The sequence below is a fragment of the Jaculus jaculus genome, chromosome 6, assembly GCF_020740685.1.
Source record: "Jaculus jaculus isolate mJacJac1 chromosome 6, mJacJac1.mat.Y.cur, whole genome shotgun sequence".
Taxonomy (NCBI): Eukaryota; Metazoa; Chordata; class Mammalia; order Rodentia; family Dipodidae; genus Jaculus; species Jaculus jaculus.
This window is the reverse complement of record NC_059107.1, coordinates 40,063,383-40,087,562: the sequence shown is the minus strand read 5'-3', so window position 1 is coordinate 40,087,562 and position 24,180 is coordinate 40,063,383. Positions and strand designations below refer to the sequence as shown.

The 24,180-nt window shown below is 43.9% G+C and overlaps 2 protein-coding genes across 3 annotated transcripts in view; one reads left to right on the top strand and one right to left on the bottom strand.

Moving 5' to 3' along the window:
* Positions 1-617: 617 nt before the first annotated feature.
* Positions 618-12,676, bottom strand: Lsm3 (LSM3 homolog, U6 small nuclear RNA and mRNA degradation associated). 2 transcript variants are annotated; one of them, XM_045153057.1, is made up of 4 exons: positions 12,544-12,676; positions 10,823-10,933; positions 6,847-6,946; positions 618-1,010 (listed from the first exon to the last, which is right to left on the bottom strand). In XM_045153057.1, the coding sequence occupies exons 1-4, from the start codon at positions 12,562-12,564 to the stop codon at positions 907-909; spliced, it is 336 nt and encodes a 111-aa protein (XP_045008992.1). In that variant the 5' UTR covers positions 12,565-12,676; the 3' UTR covers positions 618-906. The 2 variants fall into 2 exon arrangements, with proteins under 2 accessions (XP_045008992.1, XP_004671750.1); XM_004671693.2 differs by having other exon boundaries at positions 6,851-6,946.
* Positions 12,677-12,812: 136 nt separating this feature from the next.
* Positions 12,813-24,180, top strand: part of Xpc (XPC complex subunit, DNA damage recognition and repair factor) — a 32,989-nt gene continuing 21,621 nt past the window's right edge. Inside the window, exons 1-4 of the mRNA XM_045152573.1 lie at positions 12,813-12,904; positions 19,161-19,362; positions 22,016-22,128; positions 23,910-24,021. Of these exons, the coding sequence (XP_045008508.1) occupies positions 19,325-19,362; positions 22,016-22,128; positions 23,910-24,021 (263 nt within the window). The 5' untranslated portion in view covers positions 12,813-12,904; positions 19,161-19,324. The remainder of the gene's footprint in view (positions 12,905-19,160; positions 19,363-22,015; positions 22,129-23,909; positions 24,022-24,180) is intronic.

The following is a 24,180-nucleotide window of genomic DNA, read 5'->3' as shown; positions in this document are numbered from 1 at the left end:
AAACATTTCTACACTTACATACGCTGAACAAGCAAGCGCTCACCCACTGGGCTATTCCTAGCTCAGTTCTCTACATAGATGTAGTACCCTGCTTAGTGGAGGGTGTTGGGTTCAAACCCTGTCCTGATACATTTTACAGATTCTAGCATGTTACATACTGCAAAGGGTGCAGCTGACTGAAGCTAGAAATTAAGTAGCTTTGCTTTTGGCCACCTTCTGCGGACTGCTGAGGCTGTTGCTCTAGACGCCTTGCCATTGGCAAACTGTGATCCAAGAGTGGAAGTGGGTTTCCTCAGTCATAAAGTAAGTGCAGCACCGGGAGCAGAAGCTGCTTTGTGTTCTCCTGGAATGCCAGTGTTGCAGTAACCACCACCTCCCCTGTGGCCTGTCTTGGGCCCTCACCCTTGCACTCTGATGGCATCCTCAATGTGAGCTGTTGCCAGCACTGCTCTCATGTTCTGTAACTGCTGGTGTAGACAGCTGTCTTCTCAGATGAAAGCAAGCGTATAATACTCTTCTTCCTGACACTCAGTTTGGTGCTTCAACAAGGGAGATGCACTGCCTATGTGGATGAAATGAAAGCCAGACATTCACTGAAAGAATTTACAGGAGACACATTACAAAATAAAAAAGGAAACCAAGTTTAATTTTAAAGAAAAAACAATCAGAAGCTGCCTGCAAGAACAATAGCGCAAACCAACTCCTGAAAAAGAGCACCTTGGTGACAACATTTATTGAAAGATTGAAGAAAAACAAAAATGCCATTTAGCTCAAGAAGTTGTAAGCTGCCATGAACTCATTTCCGGTGGGGGAGCCCTCGGGTCTTTGCTTACGATCAACTTGTTCGCAGGCTTCTCTCTCTGAATGTCTTGTCCACATGAAGGGGCAATTATAGTCTCCTACTCTCTACACAGGATAGATATTTGTTTTCAGCCGACTCTCAATGGGGGCGCAACTAGTACGACCCCATCTCCCCGGACAAAGAGCATTGGAATATTCCGTTTTGTTGACTGGAAGAGAAAAACAAAAACGCATTTATATATAAATGTGTGTGTCATTTATTTGTGTTGAGATAAGCTTTAAAACATGGATTACTTTACTCACACACACACAAGTGTGCATGCACGCACACCGCTGGAGAGATGGCTTAATGGTTAAGGCACTTGCCTGCAAAGCCTAACGACCTGAGTTTGATTCCCCAGTACCCATGTAAAGGCAGATGGACAAAGTGACGCATGTGTCTGGAGTCGTTTGCAGTGGCTGGAGGCCCTGGCACACCCATTGTCTCTCCTTGGCAATAAATAAATAAATAAAAACATATATATATATATATACATGTACACACACACACACACACACACACACATATATATATATACATATATACATATATAAAAGCCAGGGGTGGTGGTGCAAGCCTTTAATCCCAGCATTCTCAGAGGCAGAAGTAGTAAACTCACTGTGAGTTTGAGGCCACCCTGGGCTAGAGTGAGACACTACCTCAAAAAAAAAAAAAAAAAAAAAGCCAGACTATAAAAACCAGTCACCTCTGTAACATAAAGAACCCAACTTGCTGGGCATGGTAGCTTACACCTATCACAGCATTTGGGAGGCTGAGATAGGAGAATCACCACAAGTTTACAGCCAGCCTGGACTACAAAGTGAGTTTCAGGTCAGCCTGGGCTAGTGAGAGACCCTGTCTCAAAAGAAAGAAAAAGGGCTGGAGAGATGGTTCAGTGGTCAAAGGCGCTTGCTTTGCAAAGCCTGAAGAGCTGGGTTCCATTTCCCTGTCCCTACATAAAGACAGATGCACAATGTAGTGCTGTGCCTGTTTCCAGTGGCAGGAGGCCCTGGCGTACCCATTTGATCCCCCCACCATGAATAAATAATTAATAAATAAGTAAAAATGTTTTTATAGAGAGATATGGACTTTGTGGCTGGGGAGATTACCCAGCAGATAAAAGTACTTCTCATGCAAATCTAAGTTCCCACGCTCACATGGAGGGAGGGGGAGCGTGAGAGCACAAGACAGAGCAAGCATGGGCATGCCAAGACCTCCTGCCACCGTAAATGAACTCCAGAAGCATAACACATGACATTATGCATCTGGCTTTAAGTGGGTACTGGGGAATTGGACCCAGGCTGGTAGGGTCTGCAAGCAAGCATCTTTAACTGTTGAGCCATCTTCCCAGCCCCAAAACACTTTCTTTAAAATAATATTATTAACAATAATAAAAACAACTTGTTAGTTTTTGCTTTTTATTTTCTGGAATAATGACAATTGTGGCAGAGACCAGAGCTACTCACCCAAATCCACTCTCCTCTTCCTGGGCATGTAGCTAGACTGTATTTCAGAGGTTCCCTTGGAACTACATCTAGCCACAGGGTAAAAGTTTTTTTTTTTGTTTGTTTGTTTGTTTTTGGAGACAGGGGCTTTCTCTCTGTGTGGCCCAGACCGGCCTGGTACTCATGCCTCAGCTGCTTGAGTGCTGGATTACAGGAGTGTGTCTAGTTAGGAATGACGTTTTTTGAATGCTGGGGACTAAACCCAGAGAGCCTGCATATACTAAGCAAGTGCTCTCCAACTGAGTGTCAGCCCCAATCCCAGCACAGACTGAGTTTTAACCACTGCGTTAGCCTCATCCAGACTGACCCATGTACTTCCCATGAATGCCAATTTGTGTCATTCCTTTACCACTGAATGGTCTCTGAAACACTGAGAACTTAGGGGATAGCAGAGCCATTGACAGAAACCTGCACCTGAAAGAGAGCTGTCGTGCTGACCTAAAACTTCACGGACTGTCCTGTGGGCAGAAAATCTGCCCCCATTCAGCCATTACACGTGCTCCTATAGGCACATATACACAATGCAGACATGGAGACTTCAGCTTAGTGGTCAGGCTTTGGGCAGCCAGACACATGGCATGTTTGGAGTCTTCATTGTGCCTTGGCAAGATGTAAGGTAAAACTAGGAGTAGCTCAAAGACTTCCCATAGCTACAGACTCAAGCAAGTGGTTGGAAAAAGTCAAATGTTAACAGGTATTGCTAGTAACCTGAAGCATTCAGCAAGTAAGTATAAGAGAGGAGCTCAGGCAAGAAGTGGCTGGTTTTTTTGGACAAAGATGAAAAGAAATAGGACCCAGAGGGTTAGAATAGCCAGCTGCTTTTAGAGCCCAAACTAAAGAAGTACAAAAACAACAAACCAAAATATGAACAAGGGGGAGGTAATATGATGGAGAATGGAATTTCAAATGGGAAAGTGTGGGGGTGGGGAGGGAGGGAATTATCATGGGATATATTTTATAATCATGGAAAATGTTAATAAAAATTTAAAAAAAAATATGAACAAGGCTGGTAAAATTTCTCAAAGGAACTCAGCCCCTGAGGCAAAAATCAGATTAAACGTGTTGCCTTTACACACAAACTTGGTGAAACTAATGGTGGACATTAATGTGGGGGGGGGGGGCGGGTGCGGGGGTCTGAGACCCCCTGAAAGGTGAGGGAGGGTGCTGCAGGCCTAGGTACAAGGTTGCTCTGTTACAAAAAGGCACAGCATATCCCAGAGAAACCAGTGGCGAGCCAAACTGAATTCTATGAAGGAAGGTGGTTAATGTGATGGACGGCTGGAGTATGCTGGAGCCAAGCATAACTTTAGCAATTAACAAAACAAACACTCTATGGAGAAGTGGAAGAAAGAAGAGCAAGGCTAACTGCTTTCTGCTGTCCCATGAGCAAATCACTAAGCCATCACTGTAAGTTATAGGGGAAAGTCCCATGAAATACCTATGGCCTGTGGGTTTGCATCCGTTTTGGGACTGTTGATCCTTCCTTCAGCTTTTGCTGAGAAAACATGAGAACCTGATTTCAATCGCTGGCACCTATTTAAAAAAAAAAGCCAGCCATGGCTGTGTAAACTGTAACCCAGTGCTAAGAGGCTGGGGCTTGCTAGCCATCCGGTCCAACTGAAAAACTGTAGGTGCAGTGAGAGAATTTGTGTGAAGGAAATGAGGCAGAAGAGAGAGAGAAAAGGACATCCAGGGCTGGAGGGACGGCTCAGTGGTTAAGACTGCTTGCCTGCAAAACCTAACAACCCTGGTTCAATTCCTTGGTACCCATTTAAAGCCAGATGCATAAATTGGTGCATGCATCTGGAGTGCATTTGCAGAGGATGGCATCCCTGGTGTGCTCATTCACTGTCTCTCTTCTATCTCTCTGCTTGCAAATAATTTTTTAAATATTTTATTTATTTATTTGAGAACAAAAGACAGAGAAACAGGCGGGGAGGGGGGGGGAGAATGAGTGCTCTAGGGCCTCCAGCCACTGAAAATGAACTCCAGATGCATGTGACACCTTGTGCATCTGGCTGACATGGGTACTGGGGAATGGAGCCTTGAACTGGGGTCCCTAGGCTTCACAGGCAAGCACTTAACTACTAAGCCATCTCTCTAGCCTAATTTTTTTAAAGGAAGAAAGAACAGAGCCAGGTATGGTGGCACACACCTTTACTCACAGCACTTAGGAGGTTGAGGAAGGAGGATTGCTGTGAGTTCGAGGCCAACCTGAGCCTACATAGTGAATAGGTGCTTGTTACATCTGAAAGCTTGTGTGTGTGTGTTTTGAAATAGGGTCCCACTCTAGCCCAGGCTGACCTGGAATTCACTATATAATCTCAGGGTGGCCTTGAAGTCATGGTAGTCCTTCTACCTCTGCCTCTCTGCTAGGATTAAAGGTTTGTCGTGTATCCGGCTCTAAAGGCTTTTTAAATGTAATCTCTCAATGCCTTCATGGTCAGATTTTGTTTAACTTACAACAACATGTCCCAATATACTTAATGTGGGGGAAAAAAAGATGTGTAAGTCTTATTATCAATTAAGCCAGGCATTAAACAACTCTTACCTAAATATTTCACTTCAAAAAATATAGTTATTGTTCATAAAACTGTTATTTATGAACCAGGTATGATGGTGTATGCCTGTGACTACATTTAGGAGGCAGACAGGAGGATTGGGAGTTTGAGCCTGGGCAATATATGTGTGTGCGTGTGCATGTGTGTGTATATATACATATATATATAAAGAAGGAGAGAGGGAGGGAGGGAGGGAGGGGGGAACTTGCCAAATAAACAAACATATGCTAACCATCTTACAGGTTTATAGTTCTGACAGCATGAATAGTTTAAAGATTTCTCACTTTTGGACCTCACAAAATTACAAAGATTTTGCACTGCAAAGGACACAGTGAAAAAAGCAAAGAGGCAACCTACAGAATGGGAAAAAAATCTTCACCAGCTATATATCTGATAGAGGATTAATATCTAGGATATACAAAGAACTCAAAAAGTTAAATAATAAGGAATCAAACAAGCCAATCAAAAAATGGGCTTTGGAGCTAAATAGAGCATTCTCAGAGGAAGAAATACGAATGGCATATAAGCATCTAAAAAAATGTTCTACGTCACTAGTCATCAGGGAAATGCAGATTAAAACTACATTGAGATTCCATCTCACTCCTGTCAGATTGGCCACCATCATGAAAACAAATGATCATAAATATTGGCGGGGATGTGGAAAAAGAGGAACCCTTCTACACTGCTGGTGGGAATGCAATCTGGTCCAGCCATTGTGGAAATCAGTGTGGAGGTTCCTAAAACAGCTAAAGATTGATCTACCATATGACCCAGCTATAGCACTCCTAGGCATATATCCTAAGGACTCATCTCATTTCCTTAGTACATGCTCAACCATGTTTATTGCTGCTCAATTTATAATAGCTGGGAAATGGAACCAGACTAGATGTCCCTCAACAGATGAGTGGATAATGAAGATGTGGCACATTTATACAATGGAGTTCTACTCAGCAGTAAAGAAAAATGAAGTTACAAAATTTGCAGAAAAATGGATGGATCTGGAAAGGATTATACTGAGTGAGGTAAACCAGGCCCAGAAAGCCAAGCGCCACATGTTCTCCCTCATATGTGGATCCTAGCTACAGATGACTGGGCTTCTGCATGAGAAGGAAAATACTTAGTAGCAGACGCCAGTAAGTTAAAAAGAAGATATAAAGGGAAGAGAAAGAAAGGGAGGAGGGTACTTAATAGGCTGATATTGTATATATGTAAGTACAATGATTGTAATGGGGAGGTAATATGATGGAGAATGGAATTTCAAATGGGAAAGTGTGGAGGGGGAGGGAGGGAATTACCATGGGATTTTTTTTATAACCATGGAAAATGTTAATACAAATTAAATAAATTTAAAAAAATTAAAATTAACAAAAAAGATTTCCCAGTTTTAGTTTCTTTTTCTTTTTATTCATTTATTTGAGAGAGGGAAAGAGGCAGACAGAGAGAATGGGCACACCAGGGCCTCCAGCTACTGCAAATGAACTCCAGATGCATGTTCTGGGGAATGGAACCAAAGTCCTTTGGCTTTGCAGGCAAAAGCCTTAACCACTAAGTCATCTCTCTAGTCCCCCAGTTTTAGTTTCTTATAAAGTAAGTACTGATAGGTCAAATCCATGTGACATGAAAGACTGTTATCCTGTACTACTGTTATATAAAATCTCACTGAATCTGGTAAACCTGAGATAAATAGTAGCATTCCTGCTCACCAGTGAGAAGCCTACCAAGTTAATTCTCTTGTCCAAGGAAATCCACATAGGAACAAGCCAAGTCCTCCCTGAAAGCAGGTATCTGTGACCCCCAAGCCTTTGCACTGAACTACTATATTGTAACAGTAAAGTTTATAAATAGTTATCTAAACATGACAGTTTCCATAAATGTGTTATGCTGCTACACACTGAGAACTGACATTTTCAAAGTGATAGGTAGAAATTGTATAACTTACTTACTTTATATATCTCTTCATATGTCTCTTCATCAATTTCTATAGTAGTCACAGTTTCTTCTACATCTCCCAGTATCATATTCAAGTGTTGGTCATAAGCCTGAAGTTGTGACAGGATGAAAACTGGGCTTATAATATGTAAATGGATCAGTTATAAGCAACATATTCAATAACAATATTACAAATTTTTACACATAACTAAAAAATACTCTTGCTGCATTAATATAACATTTATTATATACATGATCAAAAATAAATCTGCTTGGGAGTTGAAGAGATGGCTTAGTGCCTGCAAAACCTAAGGACTCAGGTTCAATTCCCCAGTACCCACGTAAGCCAGATGTGCAAGGGTGCACGCATCTGGAGTTCGTTTGTAGTACCTGGAGGCCTTGGTATACCCATTCTCTCTCTCAAATAGATAAGTATTTTAAAAAGTGAATCTGTTCAAAATAACTCAGTTACTTTTAAAATATTTGCCCTTCTTGATATCCAAAGCAGTCACATAATTTATAATATTTAATTATGAACAATGCCAGATTCTTCACTGACCAGTTTTCTTTCAGTTCTGAATGTAATGATGTGAGAGCAAGGAAGCAGCAAGTGGTATAAGATGTGTATCTATTAAATTAATTAATTAAATTAAATTAAATGTGTACCTATTAAGATGACAGCTCTGCAGTTCTCCAGACAGAACAGTCACTGACCCACTAATCCCAGAGTAGTAGATGAACCAGGTAGAGCACACTATGCCTGCATATAACCTATCCAGAATGTGGATTTGGCAGGTGGGCTTAGTAAATATCAAAGGCATTCAGTGAAACCTCTGAAGTTCATTCATTTTACTTAAAAGGAAAACTCTCTGGGGCCTCTTCAGACCCACATACATTTTACCTCTAACAAAGTGTTAAATGATTTGTCTTCTCACATCAAGATAAAAACAGTCTACCAGCCATGTGGGGAACTGCTAGGCGGAGTATGCAAATAAGTAGACAGAAAATTGGGGCCACTTAATACAGAGGCAAGAACTAGCCAGGCGTGGTGGTGCTTTAATCCCAGCACTTGGGAAGCAGAGGTATAAGGACTGCCATGAGTTTGAGACCACCTTAAGACTACTAGGTCAGCCTGAGCTAGAATGAGACCCTACTTCAGAAAACCAAAAAAAAAAAAAAAAAAAAAAAAACCCAAAAACCAAAAACCAAAAAACCAAGTCAAGAACTCAAGAAGCCTCCAAATTAAGGGTAACATGTCTTTCCATGTGGCATAAACCCAGATAATTAAGATCCATTCTATTTTTCTCCTCAGGGTTGACTCTATTACATTTCCCAGAGTTCTTCCTCCCTTAAGTCTAGATGTAGATTAAGACCACTGTCTCCTTCCCAAACTCGGAGGTTCTTTATGCTCAAGTGTCAAGGAAGGAAAACTACAGGTTTTCTTTAAAATATATTTTAATTTTATTAGTTTGAGACAGAAAGAATATGAATGGGTGCACTGGGGCCTCTAGCCACTGCAAACAAACCCCAGACACAAGGGCCACCATGTGCATCTGGCTTATGTGGATACTGGGGACTTGAACCTGGGTTCTGAGGCTTCCCAGGCAATCGTCTTAACCACTAAGCCATCTCTCCAGCACCAACTAAAGATCTTGTCTTTTTAATATTTTTTACTTATTTGAGAGAGTGAGAGAAAGTGAGACAGGGGGTGGGTGGGAGAGAGGGAGAGAGAGGGAGGGGGAAAGAAGGGAGGGAGAGAGAGGGAGAGAATGGGCATGCCAGGGCCTCTAACCACGACAAATGAACTCGTGTATCTGGCTTATGTGGGTACTGGGGAATTGAACCTGAGTCTTTTGCTTCACAGGCAGCATCTAAGCCATCACCCCAGCCCCCAACTATAGTTTTTTGTTTGTTTGTTTTTTGAAGTAGGGTCTCACTCTATCCCAGGCTGACCTGGAACTCACTATGTAGTCTCAGGGTGGCCTGTAACTCATGGCGATCCTCCTACCTCTGCCTCATGAGTGCTGGGATTAAAGGCATGCGCCACCATGCGTGGCTTCCAACTATAGTTCTTTTTTTTTTTTTTTTTTTTTTGTTTTTGCTTTTTTGAGGTAGGGTCTCACTCTGGTCCAGGCTGACCTGGAATTAACTCTGTACTCTCAGGGTGGCCTTGAACTCACGGCGATCCTACCTCTGCCTCCCAAGTGCTGGGATTAAAGGCGTGCGCCACCACGCCTGGCCCAACTATAGCTCTTAATAGTGACTCTGAAGTGAGACTGCTAGGTTCATGTTGTAGCTCTGACAACTCTACAGAACTTTCAGAACTTTTTCTAAGCTTGGGTTTCCTAAACTGTAAGAAGGGGTCTGGTCTGGAGAGATGGTTTAGCAGTTAAGGCATCTGCCTGCAAAGTCAGAAAGACCCAGGTTCAATTCCCCAGGACCCACTTAAGCCAGATGCATCTGGAGTTGGTTTGCAGTGGCTAGAGGCACTGGCACACCCATTCTCTCTCTCCTCTTCTCAAATAAATAGAAATATGCAGAGTAATAGTACCCAGCATGTAATTAATGCTCAATAGATATTAGCTATTTTTCTCAGTTTAGGTTAGAGTGATAACAAAAGTAACAAACCAGGGGCGGTTGGTACACATGCCCATAATACCAGCTACTTGAGAATGAGGTAGGAGGATTATGAGTTTGAGATCAGCACATGCAACTTAGGGAGACTGTCTCAAATTAAATACAAAAATCTGCATTTAGCATAGTACTACACTGCTTTCTTAGCATCAAGTGAGGCCCTGGTTCAATCCCCAGTATTACAAAGATATCCACTCCTACCATTTTATAAAAATAATACTTACAATGGTATTATTTATAATGACAAAAAAAATAGAAAACAGTGCAAATATCATACCATCTTAGAGAATGCTATGCAGTCATTAGGCTGCTGGGCTCCTGCCCACGCGTCCCCTCATGTTAGACAGGGAGGCTTGTATGTGCTCACGAGCCATAACTTTCACAAATGATTAAATGAAAAAGAAAGACATCCTACAGCTTGAGACAGAGCCCCAACATGCAGCCCAGGATAGCACTCCAACACATGAGCCTCCTGCATGTGACACTACATCCAACTAAGGTTACATTTGTTTTGTATGGATGATATACACAGTTATGTATATATGGTTAGTCTACAAAAAAGAGGGCTTATAAACCACCTTCAATAGTAGTCATCAATTAAATAAAAGTCATTTCAGCTTTTATTCTATGTTTTCTGTAGCGTTTAATCAGGTGTTGTTTTAATTTGTTTGTTTTGTTTCTTTGTCATGTGAGGGCTTGAATGTAGGGCCTTGTAATAGCCAGGCAAGCACTTACCAGCAAGCGACATTCCTAGCCTGTTTTAATTTTTTCCATGTGCACGTCAACAGGTAAAAAGCAAGACAAAACTCTTTAAATACAAAGAACGAAGCCAGGAGTGGTAGGGCATGCCCATCCCAGCACTTGGCAGGTTGAAGGAGGAGAATCATGAGTTTGATACATGGCAAGACTGTTTCAAACAAAAAGTTACAAGTAAACAGAAACTGAAGGGGATAAAATGTTCTATACTAAATATTCCTATTAAGAGAAAGGATATTAAAAATATGAATAAAGGATAGTTACATTTGGCTAAAAGTGAGTTTCCACCTTCCTTTCTTACACAACTTAAAACAGTCAACTAAGGGCTGCAGAGATAGGTTAGCGGTTAAGGTACTTCCCTGAGAAGCCTAAGGATCCAGGTTTGATTCTCCAGGTCCCACGTAAGCCAGATGCACAAGGTGGCACATGCATCTGGAGTTCATTTGCAGTGGCTAGAGGCCCTGGCGCACCCCACCCATTCTGACTTGCTCTGTCTCTAACAAATAAATATTAAAATAGTCAACTAACACTGCAGATTTCAATGGAATAAGAGTAGGAAGGAAACATCTGGTACCAAGGTAATTTAACACACTTACATGTAATCTACCTCGAAGCTCTCGGTCATTTCTCATCTTCACATAAATTCGCTCATCCAGGCTGAGCCTGATGAGATCCAGGGGCTCTTCTACGGTATTGGTGGTCTGTTGCTGATAAGAGAAGCAGGCTTATGAGGTACTAATACTAAAGAGCAGTTTGAATGACTACTATGTTGTGATCGTGGGCAAGTTGCTTTAATCTTTCTATGTCTTAGTCTTCTAATTTCTCCAAGAAAACAAAAATATCTGCCTAATATTGTTATCAGGCTTAAGTGATGTATACAAAGGGACCTTAGTTTTATCTTCAATGTTATTTAATCATTTGAAAAACAGTCACAGAATACTTACAACATGCACTAGTCACAGCATTAAGCAGAGGTGAAGATTTAAGGGGAGACTTTGAATCTAGCACAGGGCCAGTTGAGTTTGGGGTGACAATAGGTCAGTACAATAAACAGTAGGCAGCACAGAGGGCTGTTGAAAACACTGGTTTTGGAATCAGGCAATCTGGGTTCAACTCCTGGATCTTCTGAACTAGGATTAAAAACCTTGCCATCTCGGCGATGACCACTGGGATGATCCAAAAGGCAACACAGTGCTAAGAAGTAGTGAGGGAGAAGTGTCCAGCACTGAAACATCTCTATCACACCTTCCAAGGCGCGGTCCATTAAGGAAGAGGTGTGTGTATGGGAGGGGAGGTATATACATTGGTTACCTGGGAAAGGCAAAACACATCTGAGGAAGCGGGAAGCTTAGATGAAAAAGCCTTAGGCCCCTTGGGCTGGAGAAATGGCTTAGCGGTTAAGCGCTTGCCTGTGAAATTTAAGGACCCTGGTTCAAGGCTCGATTCCCCAGGACCCACGTTAGCCAGATGCACAAGGAGGCGCACGCATCTGCTGTTCGTTTGCAGAGGCTGGAAGCCCTGGCGCGCGCGGGCTCTCTCTCTGCCTCTTTCTCTCTGTCTGTAGCTCTTAAATAAATGAACAGAAAAGTTTTTTAAAAGCCTTAGGCCCCGCTGTTATTGTGCACCCCAGGTTTCTGCTCGCTTGACTTCCTCCACAACACAGACTCTAAGTGAGTCATGACCAGTGTCCCTGGTGCTTAGAACCACACAAAGCTGGTGGGCTATATCCGCTGGTTACAAGTGAAATTAACTGCTGAGTTCGAAAGTGAAAACTCCTTCACTTTATCTTGATCTTGACAGCTAGACGGGCGGGAATAAGCGTTTGCACACTACTGATAAAGGCTCAAGAGACATAAAGGGCGCCAGGGGTAAGCTGTCAGGCGGGCTGACACTCCTCATTCTCCCAGCCTGAGGGGCAAGGAGAAGAGCGTGAGGGCACAGAGTGTGGAGGAGATGGCCCGGAAAGAGGCCCCTTCCCGGCGGGCACGGAGAGGAGCGCGGGCACAGAATGTGGAGGAGATGGCCCGGGAAGAGGCCCCTTCCCGGCGGGCACAGAATGTGGAGGAGATGGCCCGGGAAGAGGCCCCGTCCCGGCGGGCACGGAGAGGAGCGCGGGCACAGAATGTGGAGGAGATGGCCCGGAAAGAGGCCCCTTCCCGGCGGGCACGGAGAGGAGCGCGGGCACAGAATGTGGAGGAGATGGCCCGGGAAGAGGCCCCTTCCCGGCGGGCACAGAATGTGGACGAGATGGCCCTGACGTGCGAGGCCGAGCAGGACCGGGGCTGGGCGCGGGAAGCCCTCTCCGGAGCCCACTTACCTGATCGACGTCGTCCGCCATGTCCGCAGCCCCGCGGCCCTCTCCGGCGGCTCGCGAGAACGCACGGGCACTTCCGGTGCTCAGGAGCGGAAGGGCGCCGTGCGCCGGAAGCACAACTGGTTCGTCCTTTCCGCGTTCCCGTGGGGCGGGGCAGCGGCGCAGGCGGGGCTCGGCTCTCCGCGGAGGGGTGTCGCTCGGCCGCGGGGCGGGCCCGCACGCCTCGGCTTGCCCTGGGGTCGGGCTGTCGTGCCACGCCGGGGCATGGCTCGGAAGCGCGCGGTCGGCGGAAGGTCGCGGCGCCGCGAAACCGGCGGGCCGGAAGCGGAGGGCGTGAGCACCGGCCCGCCCGGTAAGGAGGCAGGTGAGAGCCGGGCCGGGCCGGGCCGCTCGCGAGGCCGGGGGATGCTCCCGAGGGCGGAGCCGCCGCGCGCCTGTGCGCTGCGGGCCCGGGTCCTCGCCGGCATCCCGGCCGCCCGGGTCCTCCGGAGCCCACCCCGGCCCCGCCCTCGCCCCCGCGTAGCCCCGTTTCCTGTTGCTGTGGCCCAGGGGGTGAAAGCCCTGCCTCTTGGCAGGTGTTGAGCGGAAACCGCAGCGGAGTTAGTTGGGGGCCGGGACTGACTGAAATAGGACGCAGAGTGCTGTGATCTGCCAACTTCCAGAACAAGTTGAATCTCACCTCAGAGCTCTCAGTTTCTCCCTTTAAACACGCCTTTTCCCATGTCAGTAGAGATGCCTTTGCCTTGTTAAAGTACACCCTTCCTCCCGCTTTTCCTTACCTGGTCATCGTCAAGTCCACTTCAGCCCTGGGTCTACCTAAGTCTGTGCCCTATCCTTTGTTTTTATGGCTATTAAGTCTGTTGTCGTCTTTGAGTTAAATGAGTGAAGTTGCCTCTTCCTGGCTTGTCTTCATCCCTTTCCACACATCAGTCCAAATTATAGTGACAAGAAAAGTCATGTGCCATGCTTCTACTTCAAGCCTCTTTGTTTTCCCCTTTTCTAAGCATAAAATCAAACGCATTTAGAATGGCCTAAGTGTCTCTCCCCTACCCCATAATTTGTATAGTATTATAACTCTCCTGCTGTCCCTACTACCGTTTTTTCATTCTAGATCCCCTGCTTCCTTATTGCAACATGTTTGTTTGTTTGAACCGGGCTGGCCTTGAACTCTAGATCCTTCTGGATCCAACCTCCCAGGGACTGGGGTTACATATGTGTGCCACCGTGCTCAGCCCTAAATGGCCTTTCTGTTCTCAAATATGCCAAGTTTATTCCTCAGTTGGAGCCTTTGCCTTTCATGTTTCTTTTTGGCAGAATGTTCTTCCATAGCATGGGGTTAATAATTTCGCTACTTCAGGTTTAAGACATGCCATCTAATTTAAGGTTGTCATTTCCATTTCTGTGACAATTTCACCACAATTATTGCCCTGCCAGCCTCTGTGGTGGTCTTCATTTTTATTTTTGATTGCCTATATAAGCCTTGTTAAATCATGTTTTTTTTAATGTGTCCTATCTTATTCTTCCTTTTGCTTGTCTCCTTACTTATGCTCAAAACGATTTTAAATATGTACAAAATACATATGATGATGGAGAAGGGATATCTGGATCTTCTGAAATAACTGGGTAGGAAATTAGACTAGGTAACCCCAGAAGCTTGTACAACACTAGGCTCTGTGATTATGCAGATTTTAAGATCATTGTTCATTAGGAAATAAGCAATAGTAATTCCTAAACTTAGGAGGTGGCTTACTCCACTCAAGTTTCATTTTGTCCATTTACTTATTCAGATATGGTGGGGAGGTCATTGGAGATAAGGTCTTCCTCTATACCAGGCTAACCTGGAATTCACAAAATAGTCTCAGGGTGGCCTGGAACTCACTGTGATCCTCCTACCTCTGCCTCACGAGTGCTGAGATTAAAGGTGTGCGCCACCATGCCCGACCACAGATGATATTTTTGAGCATATGCTATGTGCTGCTCACCAGTTAGGTGACAGGTAGTAAAGGAATCTTGGAAGAGTTTACAGAGTACTGTTAACATATACTTGCATGTACATCATCCAAGGTAAAGCATGTGAAATATCACAGGAGAAGATACAGACCTTTGAAGCTTCCAGAGTAGCAATCAAGTTTGACAGGTGACATTGATTGGGAAATGTTTTCTGGAAAAGTTGAGTTGTTTAATGTGTGACTTTCATGATAGTTACTCTTTCAGCAAGAGATGTGCGAGAAAGCTGGCATTGTGCTCAGTTTGTATTTTGTTGTGATAATTCAAAGAGTAAAAGTTTTAAACAAATGGAAATGCCTTTGGCCTGAGAAGCATTTCTCCAAGGTTATTGCTTCACCTGGACACCAGCTTTGTGCATCTGCAATATTTTAGTAGTTATGTGCACATGGATCTGTTGCCAAAAGTAATTTAGCCCTTGGACTTCCGCTGTGGATCATACTACAGCCTGCAGGGTGGTTGTGAGTTTTCAGTGAGGCAGCCCATAAAGCTCTTGGCATGGTCCCATGTTAGATGTTCAGTTTGGCTAGCTCAAGAGTAGCATACAGGTCGAAATGATACACCCAAACATAGTCTAAGTTCTTCCAGCTAGCAGAGTTTGCAATGTTTCCAAGCAGTTTCCAGGATTTGAAGTTGAACATATTAGTTGTGGTTGCAAAGACCTTACAGTTGTGATTTAGGCCACAGAACAGTAATCTGGGGACTTTTCAGTGAAGTTTCTTCACTATAGCCTTTAAAAAACATTTTTATGGCTGGAGAGATGGCTCAGAGTTTGTCTTTTGCTTGCAATACCTAATGACCAGCCTGATGCTGGGTAGCCTATGCATCTGGAGTTCATTTGCAGTAGCTAGAGGCCCTAGTATACCCATTCTCCCTGTTTCTCTGTTCTCTCTCTGCTTGCAAAGAAAAAAAATTTTTTTTAATTTGAGACAGAGAGAATGAGTATGCCAGCAACTTATAGGAAAAAGGGTTTATTTATTTCAGGCTGACCATTCCCAGGGTAAGTTTCCTCCTGGTGGAAGAAACTGGCTCACTTCAGCATCCATGGCACAGAGAAAGAAATCAGCACCAGCAAGCATGAGCTCATACTGCTTCGTTACACACCAACTAGGGCTGTACTCAAGATCCACCTCCAGTGACACACCTCTTCCAGCAGGCTGCTGGGGACTTAAGGAGGAAGCTTAATCTTAATCAGAAATATCTGAGTTGGCTCTCTATCTGCGCCCCCCCCCCATAAATAGAAAAAAAAATTTAAGGGCTGGAGAGAGAGCTTAGTGGTTAAGGTGCTTGCCTGAAAAGCCAAGGAATGCAGATTCAGTTCCCCAGGACCCAGGTAAGCCAGATGCACATGATGGGGCATGCGTCTAGAGTTTGTTTGCAGTGGCTGAAGGCCTTGGTGTGCCCATTCTTTCTTTCTATCTGCCTCTTTCTTTACTTCTCAAGTAAATAAATTAAAATTAAATTAAAAAATAAACACTGAGTTGTGCTGGCAAGATGGCTTAATGATTAAGGCGCTTGCCTGCAAAGCCAAAGGACCCAGGTTCAATTTCCCAGTACCCACATAAGTCAGATGCACAGGCGGTGCATGTGTCTGGAGTTCGTTTGTAGTGACTAGAGGTCATGGTGCACCTAATTCTTTCTCTACCCCCCCCCCAAATAAATAAATAATAAATAAATACCCAAGTCTATGGGGGACATACATTTACATTCAAACCACCATAGCCAGTAAGTGCACATAACAAGATAAAAAGGAAAAGAGCAATGGCCAGAGTAAACAGGTTGGTATAATACAACTTCCATTCGTGTCAACAACAGGCAGCATCTGTGGTCAGTTGAATGTTGACCTGTTCATAGGAAGTTCTGGGGAAAGTGTTCTGTGTAGAGGGAACAGGAAGCTTACAGCCTCCTGGCTGGACAGAGTAGTGAAGGGGGTGAGTGGGAGGAGTTGAGGTAAAGAAAGGGAAGGACCCTTAGCATGGAGTTAAGCTAAGGAGTTTGAATTTCATTCTGAGTGCATTGAGAGGTTGCTAGAAGCCATATACAACTGTTCATGGTAAATCTCATTTGCTGGAAAAGCAAGCACAGTGGCCATTTCTTTTGCTTTTTAATTATTTGTGTGCGCTTGTGTGTGTGTTCATCTGGCTTTACATAGGTGCTGGGGACTTGAACCCAGGCTGTCAGCTTTCCATGTAGTATGTTTAACTGCTGAGCCATCTCTCCAGCCCCCCACCCATTGTTTTTGGTTTTTCAAGGTAGGGTCTCACTCTAGCCCAGGATGACCTGGAACTCACTATGTTGTCTCAGGGTGGCCTTGAACTCATGACAATCTTCCTACCTCTTCCTCCCAAGTGCGGGGATTAAAGGCGTGCGCCACCACGCCTGGCTTTCAGCCCCTTTTTTGTTTTGGGGACAGTCTTGTTCTGTAGCCCAGGTTTGCCTGGAATTCATAATCGTCCTGTCTCAGCATACCAGGTTGTTGGAATTACAGGTATATGCTCTCATATCTGGCTGAAATACTGTCTTTCTTTCATTTTACATATGAAATATTTTTCACTTTTGCTTATTGATAGAAGCTGAAGATTCTTGGAGTTCGTTTGCAATGGCTAGAGGTCCTTGTGTGTCCATTCTCTCTGTATCTCTGTATGCTTGCAAATAAATAAATATAATTTTTTAAAAGAATTGCTGAGTGTGGTGGTGCACACCTGTACTCAGCATTTGTTAAGAATTTCTGAGTGGTGGTGCACACCTGTACACTCAGACTTGGGAGGCTACAGCAGGAGGCTTATTACAAGTTTGAGGCCTTTCTTTGAAACATTTTTTAAAATTGTGTGGGTCTCTTGCTACTGCAGATGTGTACATGTAGAAGCTAGAAGCTGACGTAGAGGGTGTTCTGCTATTACTCTTCTCCTTAATTTTCGAGACAGTGTTTTTCACTGAAACTAGAGTTCACTAATTCTGCTAGACGCTAGCCAGTGAGCCCTGGGGATCCTATCTTCACCTCTTCCACTCCTGACATTTTTAAAAATTTTTTTTATTTATTTATTTGTTTGAGAACGATAGACACAGAGAGAAAGACAGAGAGAGAGAGAGAGAGAGAGAGAGAGAACGGGCGCGCCAGGGCTTTCAGCCTCTGCTAACGAACTCCAGACGCGTGCGCCCCCTTGTGCATCTGGCTAACATGGGACCTGGGGAACCGAGCCTCGAACCGGGGTCCTTAGGCTTCACAGGCAAGCGCTTAACCGCTAAGCCATCTCTCCAGCCCCACTCCTGACATTTTATGTGCATTTGGGGATCCAACCACAGGTCCTCGTGCTTGTGCAGCAATCACTTTACCCACTGAACTATCTTCCTAGCCCGGAAACTTTTTTAAAACAAAACATGACTGAATTAATGATTCATCTAGTATTAAAACAAATATGAACTTCAGTTAAATTATTTCATTTAGATGAAAAGTGAATGAGAGAGGGCTGGAGAGATGGATCAGTGGTTAAAGGCACTTGCTTGCAAAGCCTGATGGTCTGGGTTGGATTTCCCAGTGCCCATGTAAAGCCAGATACACAAATTGGTGCATGAAGGAGTTCATGAGTTCAGTAGCAAGAGGCCCTGGCACACCCAGTCTTCTTCTCCCACCTCCTTGAAAATATATATGTGTGTGTATCTTTTAAGTGAGGCCAGGCCTGGAAGCACACATCTTTAATCCCAGCACTCTGTAAGCAGAGGATTGCTGTAACTTTGAGGCCAGCCCAAGACTACATGGTGAATTCCAGGTCAGCCTGGGCTAGAGTGAGACCCTACCTCAAAAACAAACAACAACAAAAAAAAAGGGTAAGAGTTTTCACCCCTTTCACATAAACATGCAAAAAATATATGTTCAGGGAATGTAAATGCCTGTCCAGAAAGTCAACTGGACAAATGATGAATGGAGGGAATGAATGAATTTGATAATTCCCTTTCGGAACCTTAAAAACTAGATTATCAGTTCCCAAAATAAATTGAAGTAGAGTCATGGAAAAGCAAAGGAATATTTATTTATCATTTTTATGAATATATTTGCAAAAAAGGAGAAAATATCCTTCCTTGCTATATTATTTATAAGTTACTTAATAATAATATGTAAATAAACAGATTGTTTAGATACCCTAGGTTAACTAAAATCAATAGTTCATGGACTTTTAATTTTCTCCTTAACAGAAAACAAGCTATTTTAAGAGCGCGTGCAAGGCCCTGGATTTTATTTCTAGCTTGAAAAATGGATGCTTTTTAATTAATTTGTTTGAGAGAGAGAATGGGTGTGCCAGGCACTGCAAACAAACTCCAGACTCATGTGCCACCTTGTGCATCTGGCTTATGTGGGCCCTGGGGAACTGAACCTGGGTACTTTGGCTTTGCAGACAAGCACCTTAACTGCTAAGCCATCTCTCCAGCCTGATTTTTTTTTTTTTTTTTTAATTGTGAACCTAGTATAGGCTGCAGGTGAAGAAAGTGTGAGAGCACATGATGGTGCAGGATTATGTAGCTTGAGATGGGTTACAGGGCCTCTCATGAACCTGATCATAAGCCATACTCCCTTCACCTTTCCTCTCACTGCTTGCTTCTTGTTTTATGTTGTTACCTAGATGTCCTTGAAGATGAGAGACTGAAACAGATAAAGAAATGCTTACCCTCAAAAGTGTCACAAGGAAAGAGGAAGAGAGGCTGCAGTCACCTAGAAGGCCCAGCAGGTGGTCCAGCCAAAAACAAAGTGGCCAAGGTGTCTGTTAAATCTGGGAGCCACAAGGTTATGCAGGATGAAGCCCTCAGTGAAGGCGATGATTTCAGGTGAGATGGCAGAACTTGGGACCCAGGATTGATTGTTCCCAGCAGAGAAGTGTGGGTAATAAACCCACTCTTTTCTTTGTCACTGGGATCTGGGGAGGAGGGATCTTGAAGCTTTTCTGGATAGAGCTCAACTAAAAAGAGCTGAACCTGTTCCTGTTCTTCAGATGAGCACAGTGACAGCGCATAGTGGTTTACTTGTGCTTACACAGTTCACTAGCAGCAAACTCAGTAGAAGCCAGGACCTCTGACCTGAAGATTCAGCAGAGAGGTAGAAGATACTCACCTGCCATTCAGTCTGATTTTGTACTGCTCTTCTCAAGCTCCTGCTCCTTCTGCCAAGCTGGGCTTCTCAGCATTCACTGAGCACTTCTGGTGTCCTTCTTGGGGTTTTTTGTTTTTGTTTTCTTACTGTACTAGGGATCAAACCAAAGGCCATAATTATGCATAACACGCAAGTGCCGTACCACTGAGCTGCACCTCCAGCCTCTTGCTGCCCCTCAGTTGTGTTCATGTTCCCCTTTCTACCTGAAGTGCTTTTTTCCACCTTGAGGATACATGTCTGAAGTCATCCTCCAATCTTTTATTCTTCCTATTTTCTCTTCTCATTTTCCTGTTTCTAAAGAGTATAAAATGTCTGCCAGTATTTTGTTTTTATTTATTTATTTATTTATTTATTTATTTATTTGACAGAGAAAGAGAGAGCGAGAAAATGGACACGCCAGGCCCTCTAGCCACTGCAAACGAACTCCAGATGCATGTGCCCCCTTGTGCATCTGGCTAATGTGGATCCTGGGGCATCAAACCTGGGTCCTTTGACTTTGCAGGCAAACACCCGGTATTATGTTTGTTTTTTGTTTTTAATGACCATGCCAGATCTTCAGGTTTGCAACTCTCTTAGGTGTTAGAGAAGTAGAACTTTGTTTGGTCCATTCCCATGGGTCGTGTGACATCTAGGGCAGATACCAACTGTTTTTTTTTTGTTCTTGATGAATATTCACATTTGTATGTGGTTAACAGTGAACATAAGAATAGTTGACTTTCTGGTGCCTAAGAAAGTTTGAGAGTAGTTGAATAGAGAAAAAACGGATTTTTTTTCCCTCTGCTTCAAAGGAAATCCTTGCTGAGTGCAGTAGCACGTGCCTTTAATCTCAGCACTAGGGAGGCAGAGGCAGTAGGACGATCGCTGTAAGTTCGAGGCCACCCTGAGACTACATAGTGAATTACAGGTTGGGCTGGAGAGATAGCCTATCAGTTAAAGTGCTTGCCTGTGAATTCCAGTTCAGCCTGGGCTACAGTGAGACCCTACCTTGAAAAAAGAAAAACCCAAATCCTCTCTTATACTGTTGCCTTTTCCAGATCATGGAATCCTGGTTTAAGAGAGAAGTTCAGCAGTGGAAAGGAATGGGTGCAGATTTCCCACCATGGTCCATCTTCCCTTGGCCTTTGTAAAGAATGCCACTGAGCTCACTGCCTCTCTGTTGCCTCTCATCAGTTGTGGAATGGAGATTTCCATTGTATCCACACAAAGATAGGTCAGAATGCCACCCACAAACACTCAGTCCTCCTTTCCCTTTCATCGGAGAGTTAACTGTGGCCAAACCTGTAGTTACGAATGTTTCTGATATTTACCACAGAAGTTGCTATTGCCCAGATGGTGAGAGGAAGTAGTAGGCTGAAAAGAATGTGTTACTGGACCTCAAAGCAGGAGTATTTTAAAAGTCTGCTGAAAGCTTAGGTATTTTCACTTAATACCAGATTTATATAAGCTAAAAGTAATTCAGTACTGCAGACATAATTTATATATGAATTACATTAGCAACCATTTAATTTGAGTCATTGTTTAGCTAGTAGCTGTCCATGTTTCTGTTGCTTATGACATGCTAAATATAACCTCCTCACTTATCTTGACACTAGAATTTTAACTTCTAGTCTTCCACATTTCCTAATGATGGAAAAGACTCTCTGACTTGATTCATAGGAGGACTGGCAACTATGAATTCCTTTCTCTTATCTATGGCCTTAGCTGTGTGTATAAACACAGATAACGCAACCTAAGTCAACTGTTTCTTTTTAACTTTTTCCTTAACATTTCCAGACACTCCATTTTCTTCACATGGATTATAAGTTAATAAGTTATTTTGGCATTTTGTTTGTTTTTTATAAGACAGGATCTTGCTGTGTAGCTCAGGCTGGCCTCAATTTCACAAGCTTCCTGCTTTAGCCTCCCAAACTGGGATCACTGGTGTGTACCAGTTTGCTCTACTTCTCTTTTGACAGCACATCTCGTATTCGTTAGATTAGTTCAGTTTCACATGTCTTGATGGGCTTTTTAGTCCCAGGTTGATGGAGGAAATAACTCAGTGCTCACTAATTATCTTAAACCCCCCTCCCCTGAGGTAGGATCTCACTGTAGCCCAGGCTGACCTGGAATTCACTATGGAGTCTTGGTGGCCTCGAATTCACGGTGATCCTCCTCCCCTTGCTTCCCGCGTGCTGGGATGAAAGTCGTGGCTTCCACCACGCCCGGGCCACTAACCATCTTTATGTACCTAGTTTCCACAGATTCTCAGCAAACAGAAGGAGTCCTGGACAAGCCATTCAGCCCCAGTATGACATTAGGGTGTCTGAGCCTTCTTCATCTTTCTTTACCCAGGGACTTTACAGGCAACATCAGGAAGGGGAAGCATCCAAAGAGAGAGGTCACAGTGGACAAAGGCAGTGACAAAGATGAGGAAGAAAGTGAGGATGAGTGGGAAGAGGTTGAAGGTAAAGCATCTCTTTCTTTTAGAGCTGTTGGACTGTTCTGTTTAAGGCCATGCCAGTTACTGCAATACCGTTGTTTTCTTTGAAACCAAGAGCAAATAAAGTTGCAGTAGGGAACTGTCTTTCATTTAAAGGTTCATCCATGGGTGGGTGTTGCAGTCCGGTTTGCATTGCTGGTAGAAGTCACCCAACGAAGAGCAGCTTCTGGGAAAAAGAGATTTATTTTGGCTTACAGGCTCGAGGGGAAGCTCCACGATGGCAGGGGAAAATGGTGGCATGAGCAGAGGGTGGACATCACCCCCTGGCCAACATAAGGTGGACCACAGCAACAGGAGTATGTGCCAAACACTGGCATGAGGAAACTGACTATAAAACCCATAAGCCCGCCCCCAACAATACACTCCCTCTAGGAGGCATTAATTCCCAAATATCCATCAGCTGGGGATCTAGCATTCACAACACCTAAGTTTATGAGGGTCACCTGAATCAAACCACCACAGTGGGATACCAAAGAAGGTTGTATGTTCTCTTCCTCAGAGAGAGCAATGTCCATAGGTGAGGTATAGCTTGGGAAGCTGTTGGTTGGTCCTGAGCTCAGAGCCCATTGTAGCCACCTGCATAGCCTTGTATGAGCAGGTACTTTGCTCTCTGACGAGAGTTTCCTCACTGACCCTGCTTTGTAAGTACCCAGTGGAGATTTGAGCCGCACATGGACTAGACTCCAGGGCAGTTATGGAAAGGCTGCAGATGTAATAGACCTGAGGCATCATATACACACAGTGAGCGGCAGCTAATGATAGCTCCCTAGTTCCCTCTGTACAGCATGCTTTCCCCCTGGTGCTTTATTTTGATTTCAAATCTGTGAGAGAAAAAAAAAAAGAAAGAAAAGTTGCTAATTTACTTCTTTTTTAACATGGAATGTATCTTTCTATAAATATACATTGTGGAAGCATTTAAATGTTACATATGTCCTGACACTTGCCTTCTAAATATTTGAGTATGCATGTCCTTAGAGGATGCCATGCTTTTACGTGGCAGAATAACCTTACCACTCCTAAGAAAATGAAAAATAGGCCTTGTATTTGGCTTTTAAGTGTCTGTAAACTTTTTATTTATCTTATTATTATTGTTTTTTCAAGGTAGGGTCTCACTCTAGCTCAGGCTGACCTGGAATTCACTATGTAGTATCAGGGTGGCCTTGAACTCATGGTGATCCTCCTACCCCTGCCTCCGAAGTGCTAGGACTGCCTCCCAAGTGCAAGGACTAAAGGCATGTGCCACCAAGCCCAGCTTTTGTTTTTGTTTTTTTGAGGTAGAGTTTCACTCTATTCACTCTGGCCCAGTCTGAGCTGGAATACACTATGTAGGCTGGCCTCAAACTCACAGAGTTTCCTACCTTAACCTCCTTCCAAGTGCCAGGATCAAAGGTGTGCATCACCATACCAAGTTGGATTTTTGTTCTTCAAAGGGTAGGTATTTACCAAAGCCCATGTACAGGCACTAGCTCTTCATTGGGAGGAATGTGTATTTGATTCAGCTGAGTGTGTCTGTGCTTCAGTTTTCTCATCTGAAGAAGCTATTCCTGGGTTGTCGTGTGGCTTAAGTGAGACAAGTAAATGAGAACACTTAGCACAGTAACCAGTGTACTACTGAAGCCTTAAACGTGGCTGGCTTAGTGGTCTGTGCATCCATTTGTCACTTCATGCTTCTGAGCAGAACCCCCATTTTGTTTAGTGTATTAACTATTACTACTATTAACTTAAAAAAAAAACGATTGTTAATAGAACTTACTGAGCCTGTTCTGGGTGATTCTGCCTCCTGTCCATCTGTTCTGCCTGTGAAGCCAGTGGAGATAGAAATTGAAACACCAGAGCAGGCGAAAACAAGAGAAAGAAGGTAAGAGTAGACCCTTGCTTGTGGGTTCTGGTTCTACATAATAGGCAATAGCAACCTTTAAGAAACACATAAGTGAGCAAGACTGAGTATCAGAGTGGTCAGGAATCACAGGTGAGAGCCCTGGGTTTGCCTTTAGGACTGGAATAAGAAACACTGGTG

Coding starts and splice junctions, on each gene's coding strand:
- Lsm3 (XM_045153057.1), bottom strand. CDS start 12,564: ATGGCGGACGACGTCGATCAG. Junction 10,934..12,543: donor TGGCGGACGACGTCGATCAG/GTAAGTGGGCTC, acceptor TTCTCTTATCAG/CAACAGACCACCAATACCGT. Junction 6,947..10,822: donor AGCTTCGAGGTAGATTACAT/GTAAGTGTGTTA, acceptor TCACAACTTCAG/GCTTATGACCAACACTTGAA.